General features: G+C 43.1%; 1 protein-coding gene across 2 annotated transcripts; it reads right to left on the minus strand.

The window, feature by feature from the left end:
• Positions 1-12,589: 12,589 nt before the first annotated feature.
• On the minus strand, positions 12,590-16,169 carry LOC310824264 (uncharacterized protein). 2 transcript variants are annotated; one of them, XM_083697111.1, is made up of 6 exons: positions 15,863-16,169; positions 15,211-15,640; positions 14,571-14,999; positions 14,196-14,318; positions 13,779-13,928; positions 12,590-13,685 (listed from the first exon to the last, which is right to left on the minus strand). In XM_083697111.1, exons 2-6 carry the CDS (start codon positions 15,601-15,603, stop codon positions 13,590-13,592), a joined length of 1,191 nt encoding a protein of 396 aa, XP_083553237.1. In that variant the 5' UTR covers positions 15,604-15,640; positions 15,863-16,169; the 3' UTR covers positions 12,590-13,589. The 2 variants fall into 2 exon arrangements, with proteins under 2 accessions (XP_083553237.1, XP_083553236.1); XM_083697110.1 differs by having other exon boundaries at positions 14,007-14,318.
• Positions 16,170-18,950: the final 2,781 nt, after the last annotated feature.

Genomic DNA, 18,950 nt, shown 5'->3' on the forward strand with positions numbered 1-18,950 from the left:
TGGAAGAGTAAGTTAAGCTTTGGTGCTCATAAATAGATAATTATCAACTGCTTGCTAGGTTGTACTCTTCAGTTTTAGATTTACTTTAAAGTTAGAAACTAGATGTGTTAGAATTATATATGCACAATTTGTTGAGAGAGAGAGAACTGACAAATGTTTTCCTTTTTTCATAGGAGGTGTCATGACTTCAGTCAGGGCACAGAGCTAAGGGAGCTTTATCTGGCTGAAGTGGTAAGGATTATAGCATAGTAGGCCAACATACTGTTTATATTCACTGAGAATCACAAACATGGTGGTGAGTTTATTCTTGACCAGTAAGCACTGTTGAAACTGACATCATTTGTTTTACAGGCCTGGACTGCACAGAGGCTCCTCCGTCTGGACAAGATGGAGAAGGAGCTCCAGAGAGAACAGCGCCTCTCAAGGCAGTTCTACAGAACAGTATGTATGACAACATCCTGTTGTGTTCTATAGGAACACCAGAAAGGCCTTGGTTAAGTTGATTTAACTCTCTTTCACTCTCCCTCTCTCTCTCTCTCTCTCTCTCTCTCTCTCTCCCTCTCTCTCCCTCTCTCTCCCTCTCTCTCTCTCTCTCTCTCTCTCTCTCTCTCTCTCTCTCTCCCTCTCCTATGAAGATAACCACTGAGGGACTGCAGCTTTTTTTAGAAAAGTTCTGCCCGGCAGCAGAGACAACTGCTCACAAAATCCTCCTCCCCGTCTTTTCTGGATTCCCAGCCTCCATCACAGCTGGGCCCAAGAGGGGCAACAGGCGCGGGAGGAGAGGCCCTGTTCACTCTGCGAAGAGGGAGGAGTTGTCCATCCCTCTGCAGGCGTTCCTCGGCTCTGCCAGAGATGACCTCATCCCAGAGGTGGTGAGGATATCACTCAAGCACCTAGTAGAGGACGGACCAGGGCCAATGCCAATCAGGCAGTCGGATAGGGCCAAGGCGGAGGCCAGAAAACGTGCTGCCGTCGAAGACATCTATGGCCTGGTAGCCCAAGCTGCATCAAAGTACCTGAGGCAGTTTGGTGATGTCCCCGTGGCACGTCTCACCGCATTAAGTAAGGATGTGTCACGGGACATGGTGCGGGCCGTATTTATGAAGTTTGAGGAGGCATCAAACAACTTCAGCCTCCTCGACTTTGATGGCACCCCTTTCGATGCCAGGGCGGTGGTCCGGAACGCAGTCAGTGAGATGGCGTTTAAAAAGAAGATGGCCTCCTCCCACCTCGTCCCTGACCACCTTGAGGGTCTGTACAGTGTGGTAGTACAGACTGTCAAGGAGACAATTGTCCGCCGAGGTCCAAGGGTCGAGGTAACCAACATTCTCTGCTCCTTCCCCTGGATTGAGGCAGTAGAGGAGGTCAGTCATGGACTTATCCATCATTCTCAAGTCTCCATGCTCGTCCAGAGCATCCTGACCGAGATGGAGCAGATTACAGGCTCTGGCCTCCGGGTAGCAATTGCTCATGGAGGTGTGGAGACCTACCTCAAGTGTCTGCTGGGGCTTCAGCTCACATACTACTGGACCACTCCTGGCCACTGTGGTAAGATATACATCTGAAATGCTCTGCTTGATTTTGTTTAATTCTAGTCCAATATATTTTGTTATATGCTTTCAGACTGTATTGACGGATGGAGAGGGAGAGAGACAGGCACAGGAATGCTGCGGAAAACCGGCAGATTGCAGCAGAGAGGCAGCGGAATGCCGCGGAGAACCTGCAGAATGCAGGAGCGAGGCAGCGGAATGCCGCGGAGAACCTGCAGAATGCAGGAGAGAGGCAGCGGAATGCCGCGGAGATAAAAATAAACTAATATGGATTTTGATGATCAACATTTTGAATTTGTAAATTTTTACAGAACATGCTAATTGCAATTTTGCACTTGATTACACTTGATAAGAGAGGATTTTCTATTATCAATGATACTAATCTGGTACAGATCCACTGCATCATCTTCATAACACACCAAGTTATTTCAGATACAGTATGTTGCATAGTAATGTAGATCAGTGGAGGCTGGTGGAGGTGGAAATCGGAGGACACGCTCATTGAAATGCATGGAATGGAGTCAGAAATGGTATCAATGTATGTGTTTCATGTATGTTTTATACCATTACTTATTCCATGCATTACAATAAGCCCATCCTCTGATTTCCACCTCCACCTGATCAGGTTTTGATCAATGCTGTTCAGAGAATCTCTGTGGAATGGACCAAAAGACTAACCCTCACCCTGCCACTGGGGGGCGATAGTGGAGGCCTATATATGTGCTTGTCAATTGTTTGATGGCGAAATGTTTAAACTGTCGGCTGTGTGGTGCCATTATACGGTTTAGTGCAGAGAGTGATCCATTCTAGATAGATTGATTTGATTCATAACCATTTTTATTGACAATGAAGTGTATGTAGATAAAAGCTTATGATTGATGACAGGTAGACAGATTTGATTGATTATAAAATATTGCTCCTAGTCCCATGACAGAATTTCACAGATAGATGTATCGCTCCTAGTCCCATGACAGACTTTGACAGTTAGATTGACATTCTTCCTCTTGTTGGCCTCAGATGGTGACCAAGAAGCACAGGGCCATGGGAGACAGGACAGTGAGTGGCTGTCTCGCCTCAAGACCTCTGCCACCACTGGGGTTTGGCCCTCTGATGTAGGGGACAGGCCAGCCCCCAGTCAGAAGAGGTGGTATACTCTCTACCAGAAGGTAAATATTGTCTGTGAAATACACCAACAGATTAAACAGATATAGGCTAGATTGTATATGCCATGACATTGAGCATACCATTTGAGAAATGTCCAGTGCAGACCCGCGGCCAGACATCACTGTTTGGTGGGCCAGAGTTGTGTCTGTGGATTTCACTCCCAGAAGGTAATGAAGGGACATCAGATGTAACTATTTGTCATGCTGAAAAAGGATCCCATTATCAGTAGTATTGATACTTGTTGTATCTGTATGTCTTCAGCAGACAGCAAGTGTTCTACCGGCACCCACATCTACCTCCGTGCCTGCTGCTGCCACGGTCCAGGGTCCAGCTCCACCTCGTGCCACGGCCCCTGCAGAGACCACAGCCTCAGTCCCTGCCAAGCCTGGTAGAGTCCTCTCCGGCCTACATTGACTGTGTCAATGGTAAATATTTCCATAACATTTTGCCAAACGTTATCCATCTATTTTATCGAAGCACTGTTTTGTCATCATTATTATCCTGACCAATTTCACTTGCCATTCTACTCTTCAGTTTTATAAACCCCGGTTTGGAGGGGCATCTGGTGCTGCAGCCAAACCAAACCTTGTGGCTAGGAAGGCTGTTGAGGTATTACATGAATTTGTTCGTCTTAATATCTCTGTGTTATTAGTGTAACTCGTGTGTGACTAATGTGGCTTATGCCTACAATCACATAGATACATGCACAATCACAATATCAATCAACCGAACAATCACAATATACTCTCCTGGTGTACTCTACCTTTCCTCTCCCTCACAGTCTCTGTCCAGCCCTACTACTACCTCTGCTGGTACTGCCAGCAGTGCTACATCCTCCATGAAGACCCCTCCCCCTACAGCCCTGCTACGGCCTCCATCAGGACCCCTTATCCTGTACACAAGTCCCTGTCCAGCCCTGCTGGAGCCTCTATGAGGACCCCTTCCCCTGTTCTAATCAATCAATTTGACACATTGCTAATAGCGAGTGATGCAGTCCATAAGAGAAAGAAACAGAGGTCTGATCATTTCAGATGCATAAACAAAGATACACACGCAACTTGAATAGAGTACAGACCTGTAGGCCTATAGCACAGTCATTAAACATCATTAAAACAACAGCAAGTGTAAATAAACTTCTGGTTGTTATGTCACATAAAGCAAGATGTTGGCTAAAGCGATCTTGAATTTACACAAAACAACACTTTGGGAGACTTTGCCTATTTTTATTTCTGCCGCTGGTGAGACTCGAACCGGTGACCTTCGGATCCACTCTTCCCCCCCATTCAAAAACGGAAAAGGCGATATTTTTAATTTTTCTTTAATCGTTTCGAATACATACTGACAAAAAAACTAGTAGATAATGGAAGAGAAGCCTCAATTTCGCTCTCTCTCTTTCTTTTCCCTCTTTTCTCTCTTTTTTCTCCTTTTTCACACCTTCTTCCCCCCCTTTGGCACAGTCGGAAGAGCATTAGACTTTTAATCTGAGGGTTCAGATTCAAGTACATGTTCAGGCAAAGCTGCATTTCACTTCAGGATCTACTCCAACAATCGTAGGAGATTGGGCATCTCTCCATTAACAATGCGTTTTTGCTTTCCGTTTGGGGACGAAGTCTTACATGCTCACAACTAAAACTCCCTGACCCTGACATGATTTGAACACGCAGCCTTCAAATCATGAGTCAGACACACTACCATTGCACCACAAGGTCCTTGCAATGTAACTGTCATTTCAGACAATGTGAATCCCAAAACCAAGTTTGGGAAGTTGATGAGATGATTACAAAAGCTGGAAACAGAACACCATGTGATCGCTTTTACTGCAAGTGTCTGGATAACTCAGTTGGTAAAGCATCAGGCTTTTAATGAGAGGGGATAGGATTCAAGTCCTTCTTTGGAATGAAGTCCATTTTGCTGCTAGATCGACGACATCCTTGCAACAGTGGAAAGAGATTGTTCATCGTGCTTTTCCATGTCGTGTTAACTCACAATTAACATAACGCACCGCCACACAAACAATGACAAAACACACCAATAACAAAAACAACTTGCGTTGTTAAACGTCAGTTGGTTCATTTGGGTGTTTCTACAACACCGAGACACGCACACCAAAATAAGAAGAAAGAAGAAAGAAGAAAAAAGGCACGCAAAAAAACACATCACACAGATGCGCCAGTCCGGAGCCTTAACAGGTGAGTGGTAGCGTAACACAACAGATAGCAATTATGGGCTAAGGTTACTTCATCTAATTCAAGGATATTACAAATTCACACTTAATGAAGCAACAAAGACGATTTCGGTTAAAAATAATAATAGAATAATAGAAATCCACAATGCATCATTGAGCTGGAAATGACAAACATCTGTAAATAAAATAATAAAAATCCCCTATAGGTTTCCTCCCGGTTATATCGGTTGGACAGCGAAATAACAAATGTCTCAAAGTAGGAGTAATTCGTCTGAAAAGGAAAAGCTACAGGTCGCCAGCATCCTGTGTTGTTCACATACGGGCTCCTCTCTCCTCCGCAAGTCCTGTTTCTCTCGCCGAGTAACAACTGGTGCACCCTGCCCTCCCGCGAGAGAGAGAATGGTGTGAATTGGAACCCTGAGGTGAATTGGAAAGCTACCACAACAAGCAAAGTCACAACAAGCATACAACAACAAAAGACGAAACGAAAAAAAAAGTAAAAAAAATCAATTTACAGTTATATATTTCCCATATCATTTAGTCATTCTCATCAATATCATCATACTGAACGAACATGGCATTGTCACTTACATAACACTCACAACTAACACCTCTACTTCTGCAAGCGGTGCAGAGGCCCTTCACTTCATTACTGACGGGAAACTGGGCCAAGCTTCATTGCTTTCAGAGTTACAGCTTAACCTGGGATGAGTGGGCACAGGCTGGCAGTGTGTGTGTGCGTGTGCATGCGTGAGTGTGTGTGTGTGTGCGCGGGTGTCTGTGCATGTGTGTGTGTGTGTGTGTGTGTGTGTGTGTGTATATGAGGCAGTCAGGCAGTGGTGTGTGTGTGTGAAGAGGATGGTCATCAGTGTTTAAGGATGGACAGAGCAGTGGAATGACTCTTGTCTCCAGTGCGGAGGAAAGGATACGTTCGACCCATTGTATCTGTGTTGGTCCACTTCCACAGGGGAGAGAATGACTGGATGGCTTTTCAGAAATCATTACGCTGTCTAACACATCTCATATGATCTCCTACAGTACTACAGTGTGTGTTTGTGTGTGGGTGTGTGTGTGTGTGTGTGTCTGTGTGTTTACACACTTAAACAAGGAGCAGGAGATAGGATATGGTATTTCAGGCATTTGAAATATAATAAATATTTGCCACCTGTTGACCTGTGTCTCAGTATGGTTTGAAATCCAACAAACTTGTGACTAGGATGACTTCAATGGATCCGTCTCACACACGCACACACACACACACACACACACACACACACACACACACACACACACACACATAGCAGCAGCCATCTGAGTGGATTATGGTTTGCTGTAATTTGTAACCTCTGGTGGCCCAGTGTCGACTGTGTGCGTGTGTGTGAGAGAGAGACAAACACAGAGAGACAGAGAGAGTCAGTCAAAGGCAGAACAAGAGGTGTCATATGCATGTGCGTTTCACACCAGGGATCTCCTACACAGTGTGGATGGGAACCAAACAAGACAGCCTGAGTCCCAGTAGTCATATTTCAATGTTCATTACTCAATGTCCCATGAACCACCACTTTAAAGGTACAGCTCATACTGTACACACACACACGCACACACACACACACACGGAGGAATGCATTACAATATTCCCCCACAAAACAGAGCTTGGGAGGGGCCGTGCATTTGCTTTTTAAGAGAGGCACCTTTGATCTAAGATTAAACCTAAAGTAGCACATATCAAATATAATTTCCAGCAAATTCTAACATTCCTTGAACTCTTCACTTCCCCCCCCACACACACACACTCCCATCCCACACACATACACACACAACATACTATCTTCAGCAGGGCCTTCACTTTACCGCTGAAAATACATTTCAACAGAACATGAGGTCATGTTAGCCATGATAAGAGCATGGTGATGGAAATGGACCAGGGCCAGGGAGCCTTCACCGCTTCACACCCCCAGACAAAGACAGGCCAAGCTGGCAGAGAATCCGGGGAGATGCCGGTGGGAAAGGGCCAGCGTGGTGGAGTGTGTGGTGTGTGTGTGGGATGGGTGTGTGCGTGTGTGGGATGGGTGTGTGTGTGTCCAGTTCACATGAAATGCGGAGGTCCACGAGGCTCAACGGAAACCACTTTAGATAGCCTTACAATATCCAAACATTGTCTTATCCGTTTGACTTGAGGATCATTTGTACTCTTTTATATCGTCGTGCTATCAGGCCTGGTCACAGGCCAACTTCCTCCACTGATACAGAGAACGTGCGTCACTGTTCATAGTTCATAGTTGTTGAGTCTATTCAATCAGATCAAATAGAATCAAATCCAACTTTATTTTTAGAACACATTTCACGCACGGATGCAGCACGATGCACTTTACAGGAATATGAATAAAAACAATTCAAAGACAACGAGACAAATCATAAGAGGATAACAAGTAAAACAGTCCTGGGAGTTTAAGACAGTCAAAGCAGAGAACAAGTGAGGCCTGTAGATGAGTTAAAAGAACTGAAGGACTGAAAGAGTAAAAAACAATGATCTAATAGAGTTTGAGATGATCTCAAGAGCACAAACATTTATTTGGTCGTCAGAAGTATTAGCGAGACATCCATGCCCAGACGTTCAGTCTGCTACAACAGAGCCATTTAGCGTTTTCTTTTTTGTAAGTGTTCGTGTGCTCGGGTGCCTGCATGCGTGTATGTGTGTGTTTGCGTACATGTTGGCTCTTGATAAAATAAAGTTCCCCTCTGATGTTCAAAACGAATCTTGTTTTGACATACGAGACAAATTCAGCAAGATAAGATGAGAAAAGCACAAACACAGGAAATAAGATGTGAGTAATTATTCACACATTCAATCCAAGGAAGAAGTCTCACTTTTAGATGTTTATGCTACCATGTAAGGTGTTTGTGGACCAGCAGTAAATACGTAGAAACTATCAACCAATCGACCACTTTTTTCCTGACACCATTTACATGCGAGGTCTACGGGGTGATAGAGGAAAGCTGTTTGTCTTCACATATCTGTGTGAGATTAAATTCAGTGCTTATGTTTAGCAACATCTGTTCGAAATTTTCCTTCTCAGAGCCTTGCTTGGCAAAGTTGTTGCGGGGAATTTTATCCTAAGCTCTTGAGTAGCATTGACTGTGAAGAAAATAACCCTTTCGGAACCCTCTTTCTGTAAGAGTGTATACTGTACCAGGGGAGGCTAGTGGAGGTAGAAATCGGAGGATGGAATGAGCAATGGTATCAAACACACTCCTAATGAATGACAGATGACCGTTTCACTGTCCTACTGTGGATGTCTGGTGAATAGACCCTTTGTCCATCCTGTTGAAGAGACAATGCTGATGCTGCTGATGGACCCGGCGGTGAAAAGGTTGTATACAGTTGATGTGATCTCTGTGACGACCAACAACAACCAACAGGCTACCTTCTCGTAGACACCCACCACATACCAGGGTGGGGGAGGCTGGTGGAGGTAGAAATCGGAGGACGGGATCATTGTCACGCATGGAATGGAATCAGGAATGATGTTACCATACCATTCCTCATTCCGTTCCATGCATGACAATGAGCCTGTCCTCCAATGTCTACCTCCACCAACCTCACCTGTTGTATACAGTACCTGTATATGCTATCCTGGTATGCAGAGTGATAGATGAAACAGTGATAAAAGCATCAAGGTGGACAGGGTTCCCAATTATACCAGAGGCCTCTTCATGTTGTCAGTTGAGGACACCAACACACCCTGCCTGTCTGCCTCTGTCTGCTGGGACACATCCTGAAAGGGCAAGCTGTTGCTCCAGATACCACCACTGCTCCACAGGAGATATGTGAATGTGTGTGTATGTGTGCGTATATGTGTGTATGTGTGCATGTGTGTGTGTGTGTGGGGTGAGGGGGCTGGGGGGGTGGGTGGGTGTGTGTGTGCGTGCGTACGTACGTGCGTGCGTGCTTGTCTGCAACTACTCCCTGTGTTTGAAAGGGACTACAACTTTAAGAACTACAATCCCTAGAGGATGTTATACCTCTCATGTCTCATGAAGCTCAGAGTAGCGGTCCTAAAGGCCTGAGGTGTCTCACAAGTCGTATAATTATTGTCCTGGATAAAACTCAGTCAGAAAACTGCAGAATACTGTAGACATTCCTACAACATACACACCAGGGGAGGCTGGTGGAGGTAGAAATTGGAGGACAGGCTCATTGTAATGCATAGAATGGAATAAGGAATGGTATCAAACACACCTATACCATTCCTCATTCCATTCAATGACCCCGTCCTCTGATTTCTACCTCCACCAGCCTCCCACTGAAGGATAGGTGTCTTCTGAGGAGATATGATGCAGTATGAGGACCATGAGAAAGTGAAAGCCAACAGTTTGTCTGTGATGAATTAAAGGTAAACAAGAGTATATCCACATTGACCAGGAGCTGTCATGTTCAAAGGTTGAAGTGAGAGACACAGTGTGTGTGTGTGTGTGTCATCTCCAACGTACATGCTTGATTGAGTGTGTTTACACTGGTCAGATAGAGAGACCTCCTGGCCTGTCTGTTGCTGCTGCTGCCTTGGCTGACCTGGCTTTAATAGAGCAAGAGGGGGACGTGGTGGAAAAGGGCCAGGGGTGGGGTGGGTGTGGGTGTGTGTATATGTGTGTGTGTGTGTGTGTGTGTGTGTGTGTGTGTGTGTGTGTGTGTGTTGGGCTCAGGACAGGTGTTGTGGGCAACACTTATTGGTTATGGAAAATGACCAGTCAGACACTTAGCCCATCTATGTATGAGGATATTAGGCTAGCAAGATCAGTATTCTCTTTTAAATCTCTTCTTAAAACTCATGTTTATAGACTAGCCTTTAACTGAAAAATGAATGTGTTGTGTTTTACTTTTTACTAGTTACATTTTTTGCTAAAGGTGCTTTTTAAATGAAGTTTATTATATTTTTTATTATTGTTATTATCATTGTTATTGTTATTATTATTATTATTATTATTATTATCCTCCTCCTATCTGTCTAAACCTACTATGAAAGAAATACATAAACAAGAACATTTTCAGATTATTATTTTTTTATTTTCTGAGGAGCTGCAATTTCAAAAGTCCCCAGTATGGGAAGCAGCAGCCCTTGGGCATCTCCTCATCTTCGTTCACAGGACGTACCGTTGCCTTCTTGTTTTTAAAGCAACGTTTAACTATTGTCCAGAAGGACAGTTTAGATTTAGGAACAGACCCAGGCATACATAGCTCAGGGGACTGAGCCTCAGATGGCAGAAGGTCATTCTCACCAAGAGGATAGACAGCAAACGGCCAGGTTTGGTCGACTAGGACTAGGATCTCCAGAGCAGACATTGAGTTCAGGGAGTGGTATAGAAATGTGTCACTTTCAGCCATATTTATAGTGTAAAATGTTGTGACGTCACGGTGCCCTTTGTGTGACGTCATAGTGCCATTTATACAAAACTGTGGTGTTTGTTTTATTTTTACAGACCTGGCACGATGCATGTGTAGCCAACTAACCATAGATAAGCATTGAGGCACTGTTAATCTACCATTATATCACTGATTCAGAAAAACATTTCATGGAGTTTAACAATATTAATATGCTCAGATGAATAAGAGCGTGGTCAGACAGTCCCAGAGCCGCGCAGGGAACTGCGTGATTGTTAAAGTCCCCAAAGACAATAACTGGGGAATACGTGTTCTCTATCACACACACACACACACACACACACACACACACACACTTCTACGGTTATGGTGCACGATCAGGACGATAGGAAATGATGGCTCTGGCTGTTAGTCATTACCAGAGCTGTGTAGGCCTAAATGAAGAGTAGTGTCATTCAAATTCTTGTGATGTTAGAAAAGAAAAGGTGTTGATTGTTCTCCATCCTGACTCAGAATATATCATTTCAAATGTCATGCTGGGTTTAAAAGCTATTGAAGAGAGAAAGCCAAATAGAGTTCCTAATCTATCTCTAATATAATGTAGGTTTATTCCATATTCACAGTTTTGATCAAAGCATTTGCATTATCTATTTGAGATTATGGAAGATGTTGATTGGTTCTGTAGCAAATGTTTATATTAATTTGGACTGAATGAGTACTGATGAGAAGCAGAATGTTTCAATTGTACCATGTTTTTTTTTCATTTGCTCAGGTCATACATAACCTGTTAAACCAGAGGTTTAAATAATAAAGGAATGACCTGGAATCAAAATAAAAGGGGGAGCCTCCAGATTAAATCATCATATACTGTATTTCTGAGGTGATCAACTCCAGATTAACAAAGATGAGCTAGAATAGGAAAACAATGTTAGTGCAGAAGGTACCTCAAAGAAAGTAGTAATTTTATTAAAAATATATACAGTATTTACGTCATATACATTTTATCCCAACACATTTCACAGGAGCCAATCAAACACACTCACAGCAGTCACTCTAACCTACCTGTTGTAGACTCCCACAGACAGCTGTTTTGGGAGGAGCGGGGATAGGCAGATGGTTGGTGTGTTGTGTTAAGATGTGTATAGGTACACAAGAGTAGGTTATGCTGAGTGAGAGTGGGTGTAGGCCCACTGTATGGGTACTAAGGTTGCATTTTGGGCTCATAGGAATGTCTCTTTGCCTTTTAAAGATGAGGAAACTTGCTGCCAAACATGTCTTACCTTAATTGAATGATTTAGAAAAGTAGAGAAGTCCTGAGCGATTATTACAGAAACATATTGAATTCCCTTTTGGATGATGAAAGGAAGGGTGGTAGCTATAGAGATTGGCCCAATAGTTTACTTCATATGGTTGGTTTGTTATTACTTAACATATGCCATTTAGCACACGCTTTTATCCAAAGCGACTGCATCGAACCCCCAAACTAAGCATTGTTAGCACTATGTCTACCAACTGAGCCACAGAGGACCATTATTACGTCCCTTACAGTCGTCCCCCCTCCAGACAAAATGTGCAATATACAGTATGTCATATTACAGTACATAGAGAAAGTACAAGAATTGCTCTGTTCTGATAGGTCAGAATTGCTCTGTTCTGATAGGTCACCCCCCCCCTGACCTCAACACTGCAGAAGAAAAGGTAGAGCAAGTGAGGGTGTTTAGACTGGGGCACTTGTAGCCTTGAATGTCTCTCAAAAGCACAGGGCTCTTTACTAAAATGCAATTATTTTTCAAATCAAAGGGCAATCATAGACAAACCCATACAAACTCACAAAGAAAGAAAAAAAGAAATACAGTATGAGTTCTCCATCCCATCCCTGTCTATATATCATAAGTGATACTCGCATCATACCTTCATGCTGAGGTTATAGTACCTTCGGATATCCTCTGGCACTCTGTAGCTCCTAAACATACACTCTTCGAAAAAAAAGTTCCCAAAAGGATGCTTTGGCTGTCCCTGTGGTAGAACCCTTTTCCACAGAGGGTACTACATGGAACCAAAAAGGGATCTTCAAAGAGTTTTCCCACAGGGTCAAGTCGAAGAACCCTTTTTGGTTCTAGTAAACGTAAGAACCTTTTTTTTTTTCTTCTTCAAAGAGTGTAGCAGAGGCAAGTCAGAGGGAGAGTTTTATATGTGTCTTGTATGAGTGTTTCAAAGACAAGAGAAAAAAAAAAGAGACAAAATTGTGCCAAAAGATTAAGATGATTCTTTTAATTGTCAATCTGTTTTGATACTGCATACAAAGGTTGTAGCTAAAGTGTTTTTTTCCAATGTTGTAGAAAAAGTGTGTGTGAGTATTGATATATTGATTAGTGTTTTGTTGATCTACATTATGAAACTCTAGCAGCCCAAAGGCCTTTTAGAACTTTTAATCTATTCTTTGATCTATGAGGACTGAAATAGTGAGGCAAATGCTGTTGACTGTGTGGTTAAATACAAACAACTAACATACAATGTGTGAGAGTGGGTGGAGAGGAGAGTTGGATTATGAAACGTGATCAATTCTGAATGTAATTCTACAGTGGCACTATTTCAGTAAAGGTAAAAACTGGACAGCATTCAAAATGGATTCTCAGCATTCTTAAGTGGTAAAGAAATATGGCAGAGCCATTAAATTCAGGTCTCAGTGTCCTTTTAGGTCAACGTGAGCCAGCCAATTCATGTGAAGTACAACCATTTCTTATACTTGTCATTGCTGTTTTAGTTTTCCTTAAGCTGGACACACTGTACAGTAGAGTGTGATATCAGCATCATGCTGATTTGTGTCAATGTGTAAGACTATGGAATATGATGAAGCCAGAGATTCCTGGCTGCTGTTACAATCATGAATTTGAAATCTTGATGTGTGCTTTGTTTTTGAATATGTGCTATGAGGTACAGCTTTTAGGAAAACCTACAAACAATAAAAAGTGGAAGCCAAATTCAACCACTGTGCTGCCATGTATTATTTTTTATGTCTGTGGACATACTGACAGTGGGACAGTGAAGCATTTTCTCTTCTTTTGGCTCTACCCTCGACAATGAAACAATTACTTTGAGGTTATAGAACGAGATTCTCAGCTTTTATTTGATGGCTGATTGCATGGATATTGGTTTCACCATTCAGAAATTACAACGCTTTTGGAGTGTATTTTTTCAGGTGTCCATCCTTTAAAATCACTCTTGACACAGAGGTTAAACATGTCAAAAGTGTGTCTGTTGAATAAGACTAATTTCTCGTCATGATATATTAGGCCGCCTACTAAGTAAATTGTCAAGTTGTCAAGTACTCACCACCGCAGTGTTCTACTGCTTCAACGCAGCATTCAGCTGCCTCAGTGCTGCTCGCCAGTGTCATGAGCCCAGCAGGCTGTAAACAAAGACAATGAACAGTATAAGAGTAGGAAAAACTGTATTGTATTTCATCTTCATGATGTAATTCAATGTGATATTTATTGCTTACCAGAACCACTCCACTGAGTTCAGCTGCAACTCCACTGCATTTAGCTGCAACTCCACTGCATTCAGCTGCAACTCCACTGCATTCAGCCAACTCACTGCAGCTTTCAGCTTCCTCTCCAATGCTGCACACCATCGTCATAAACCCAGAAGGCTGTAAACAAAGATAATAGAACAGTATAAGAGTAGGAAAAACTCCATCTATTAATTAATTTATTCATTCATTCATTACCTTAGGGAGCTGTGGAGTCATCGCTGGGAGGACACATTCCAGGGTAATGTGTGATTCCTCCTCTGTGAGTTGAATCTCCATCTTTGGGTCCAACTGCTTACTTTCCCTTTTGATCTGGTCTATAGCCAGCTGGATAGACCTGCTCACCTCTACCTGGGCAGTCTTCTGAAGGAGCTGTTCCAGCTCCACCTTGGTGTTGTCAGAGGACTGGTCACCCAGGCAAGCCATATGTGGCTCAGTCTCGCTGATGGTAGAGGAGTCCTCAGCAACCGAGTCCACTGACATGGCATTGTCACTGCTCTCCTCAATGGACTGTAAACAGACAGAGTAAAGCATCACTTTAAAACTCATTCTGTAGTTGGTTCATGGAGTACACCAAACATATATAACATGAATGATGATTATGATGTATATGCTGTACTGTCCACAATTATATAAATATACATCCAGTATCATAATACATTTCAACTACAAAAGAAAACAAGTTTAAGATTTAAAAAGTCAATATAATGGACCAGCACTAAACAATTAAATAGAGCATTTCAGATGGCTCTTATTTCTTACCACAGTGGCCAGGCGTGGTTCTAGCTCCTCTTCAGGGAGGTCCATGGTGTTGAGGTCAGCCTGGGTCTTCAGACTGACCTGGACCAGCTCCTCCAAAGCATTCTGCTGAACTGCCATCCTGTCCTCCTGGACAATCTGCTGGATGGACAGCCTGAGAACCTTCTCAGTATGTGCCTGAGCAGTCAGCAGAAGCTCTTGCTCGTTAATCTTGGTGGTGGAGTCCTCCACCTTGGTGTCCATAGAGGCCTGGTCATTGAGACTGGCCATCTCTGCCTCTATCTCTCTGATGGTGGTGGAGTCCTCCACCTTGGTGTCTATTGAGGCCTGGTCATTAATGGGAGCCATCTGTGGCTTAATCTCTCTGATGGTGGTGGAAGCTTCACAAACTGTGTCCACTGACATGGAATTAACTCTGGTTTCCTTTATGGACTGTAAACAGACATAGTGATTAGGTGTAAGCATAATAAAAAAACACATGTCCCCTAGCTATCTCATAGAGCACACTGAAAGCTATGGGTAAATAACAATAGCTCTGTTGATTTACAATTAATTAATAATAACAACATATCACAGATCAAATATAATGGACCAGCAATAAATAAAATCAAACAGAACCTGTCAGATGGCTCTTATTTCTTACCACAGTGGCCAGGCATGGTTCTCTCTCATCTTCAGGGAGGTCCATGGTGTTGAGGTCAGCCTGGGTCTCCAGACTGACCTGGACCAGCTCCTCCAAAGAATTCTGCTGAACAGCCATCCTGTCCTCCTGGATGATCTGGTGGATCGACAGTCTGAGAACCTTCTCAGTATGTGCCTGAGCAGTCAGCAGAAGCTCTTGTTCGAAAATCTTGGTGGTGGAGCCCTCCACCATGGTGTCCATAGAGGCCTTGTCATTGAGACTAGCCATCTCTGCCTCAATCTCTCTAATGGTGGTGGAGTCCTCCATCTTGGTGTCTATTGAGGCCTGGTCAATAATGGGCGCCATCTCTGCCTCAATCTCTCTGATGGATGGTGGAGGCTTCACTAACTGCATTCACTGATGTGGAAATGGCACTGGTCTCCTCTATGGACTGTAAACAGACAGAGTGATTAGGTCTAAGCATAATTAAAAGCACACACCCCGTAGCAATCTCAGAGCACACTAAACCTATACAACATAAATTATGATTATCATGTGCCTGTATTGTACCTGTATTTACAATTGATTAAATATAACATATCACAGATACAATATAATGGACCAGCATTAAACAAAATCAAAAAGAGCATTTCAGATGGCTCGTATTTCTTACCACAGTGGCCAGGCGTGGTCCAGGGTTACTGGTAAAGCCCACACATGCTTGTGTGAGCTGAAGCACCACCAGACACTTGGCCGTGACCAGAGCCTGTAATGCGGTACAGCTCAGACAAAATGCTCTGGACAAGACCGGAGACTTGGGAGTGGTGGAGAAGGCCTTGCCCAATCCCCTCTACTGCCTCAATCCAGGGGAAAGAGCAGAGGATCTTGTCCAACTCACTTCTGTTGAGTTCACCCCCTGGGCCCAGGGGAATTTTCTGAAGACCACCCTCACCATGTCCTGTGACATGTCCTTGCTTAAGGCGGTGGGTCGTCGCCATACTGCCGCAAGTACTTTGTTGCGGCTCGGGCGACCAGCCCACAGATCTCCTGGACGGCAGCACCCTTTCTGGCCTTCATCATGGCCCTATCAGACTGCTGAAAACTGTTCCCCACTGGCCCGTCCTCTAGGAGATGCTTTAATGATAACCTCACCACCTCTGGGATGAGGTCCTTTTTGGTAGACCTGAGGATGGCCTGCAGAGTGAAAACCTGGCCTCTCTTCCCGTGTCTCTTGTCCCTCTTGGGCCCAGCCACGATGGAGTTTTGCAACCCGGAGAAGACAGAGAGGAGGATCTTACTCGCACCCATTTCTGCTGCCGGGCGGAGCTTCTCTAAGAACATCTGCAGCCCCTCTGTGGTTATCTTTATAAGAGAGAAAGAGATGGGAGAGAGAGAGAGAGAAAGAGTGAGTTAACTCAACCAAGGTTTGTCTGGTGTTCCAGGAGCAGACAACAGGATGTGGTGATACATACTATTCTGTAGAACTGCCTAGAGAGGTGCTGCTCTCTGCAGAGCTCCTTCTCCATCTTCTCCAGACAGAGGAGCCTCTGTCCATTCCAGGCCTGGAAAAACATCATTATGTCAGTTTCAACATTTAAATAGTAAGGGAAATGTGACACTGGTCCATCATTTAATTAAGTTGAATATAGACCGACATACTATTGTAAATGTTACTGCTTACTCTACAACATTAAACTCATCTCAGTGATTTTCTGTGAATATGTATGTAGGCCTACTATGCTTTCATCCTTACCACTTCAGCCATATAGAGCTCCCTTAACTCAGCTTTCAAAGGGAAGTCAGGAAACCTATAAAAAAATGTATATGTAAGATCTCTCTCTCTATCTATCAATGAATCACAATATACATCATATTATTAACTGGACATCTAGTTTCTAACTTTTAGAGTGAATTGTACTATCTATAATTGAAGAATAGGTTACAGTGTAGCAAGCAGTTGACTATTTCTGGTAAGTATCTATTCCTGAGTAGTATCTATTTCTGAGCACCAAAGCTTAACTTACTCCTCCAGGAAGACCCTTCCAGCCATCAGCCAGTCCTTCATGTCGTTTAGGGTGATGTTGGACGGGACTTTGTCCTGGTCCTTCATGAGAAGGAAGTGTCTCATGAGCTTTTTCTGCAATATAGAGTTCTCCATTAGTATAGTAATAAAACAGTAAATATTGTTGATTTTGGCAAAAATATGTTTCATTGAATGATTCAACAAAACAAACTTACCTCGGCCAGAAACTGTGCCTTTCCCACTGAGTATAAGGCTTTATTGGGCAGGTCGCCATCCATTGCAATCCTACAGAATAAGAACATATGTTATGTTTAGCTCGAACATAATTTTACACAGGAGTAAAAAAAAAAAAAAGTCCGCTTTAGTAATGTGAGAGATACGTACCTGACAAAGAACAATGAATGCTACTTAAAAACAGAAAGTGCTATTAAAAGAGGTTACGGCGGAGTATAGATTGGTGTCAAATAAATTGAGATTGATGCAGAACGTTTCTATCTAGATGCTTGAATGCATGTCATCTTGAGCACTGTGACGCGCACATTGTTGCGCAGTGCACGGCAAAAGCCATTTTCTCTACTGTAAAGTGATTGCATCACATCAAAGAATACCATCACAATATCTGAAGACAAACGTGCTAAACCTGTATAGAAATCTCAAAAGGAGAATGAAAATAAAGCTATTTAAGCAACATTGTTGTGCGTGAAAATATTTTATTTGATATTCAAGACATACAAGTGGTCATGTGGCTGAACACCGATTTTTAAAAATATATCTTCTAACTTGTGCAGTTTTACACACTGTCTCAATGTCTGGGATAATTAGGACATATTCAAATATATTACTGTAGGAGTACATTTAGCAGCCAAATATTATACATATGATTGTCAGGGCTGTCATGGTGATGAGAGAACGCGTTTAAATAACAGTATCAAACAAAGTGCATCATGTGAGAAATAGTCTATCTTCTTACCAACCTCTGTATGATTTTCTATTGCTTCTAAAAGAAAGTGGAGAAAGTTAGTCAACTGTACACTGTGTTGACATGGCTTTTTAAAACTATTCCGAATTAAATGGTTGTAACATATATATCAAATGGATATATATATAAATCAATGTCCACCTACCTTTTCTTTTGCATCTGCGCCGTTTCTTTTTGAACTTGCGTTTTAGTGAGCAGTCTGAAAGTCCCATCGTGCGAGTGTCGTTTCCCAAATAATAATATAAAATCCGCAGCCAGAGATTAGCTTGTGCGGTGTCCACACTTCCGGTTTCCACTTCATTTCTATGAAATGAAAAACTGCACGACTCAAGCGGTCTCTGTCTTTCACCGAGGCGCCATCGATGTGGTAGCGGTATAAGCTTGTACGCATAATTCTCCAAACCCCTACCTCCTTGTTTGGGTGCCACCTTGCTGTGCAGAATGTCATAGTGTGACATCACTTCATCTCGACTCGATGAGAACCTTATCACGCGCTGAGTTACTGTATTTTGGATTAAAACACTGCTGCGTGCACCACAGCTCTGTCCAAATGCGCGCGGCGCGCTATAAAACAATCCCAAGCTGTCGTGCATGAATACTGTGCATACATTCAAACATACATACATGTGTAGTAAACATTTCATAATCTATACAATCCATCACTTTCTAGGTAGGATAGACATGAGATGGACCTTCCTTGCTCATTGACCACATCGCAACATATCACTACCACTTGAAGCCAAAAAGTGACGAGTAGCA

Source organism: Argentina silus, assembly GCF_951799395.1.
Source record: "Argentina silus genome assembly, chromosome: Y".
Taxonomy (NCBI): domain Eukaryota; kingdom Metazoa; phylum Chordata; class Actinopteri; order Argentiniformes; family Argentinidae; genus Argentina; species Argentina silus.

What these genes read in the sequence shown, in the direction of transcription:
- LOC310824264 (XM_083697110.1), bottom strand. Translation starts at nt 15,603, where the DNA reads ATGCAGTTAGTGAAGCCTCCACCATCCATCAGAGAGATTGAGGCAGAG. An exon ending in AACCATGCCTGGCCACTGTG is followed by an intron (nt 15,000 to 15,210) that starts GTAAGAAATAAG and finishes GTCTGTTTACAG; the next exon opens with TCCATAAAGGAAACCAGAGT. An exon ending in TGACTCCACAGCTCCCTAAG is followed by an intron (nt 13,929 to 14,006) that starts GTAATGAATGAA and finishes CTTTGTTTACAG; the next exon opens with CCTTCTGGGTTTATGACGAT.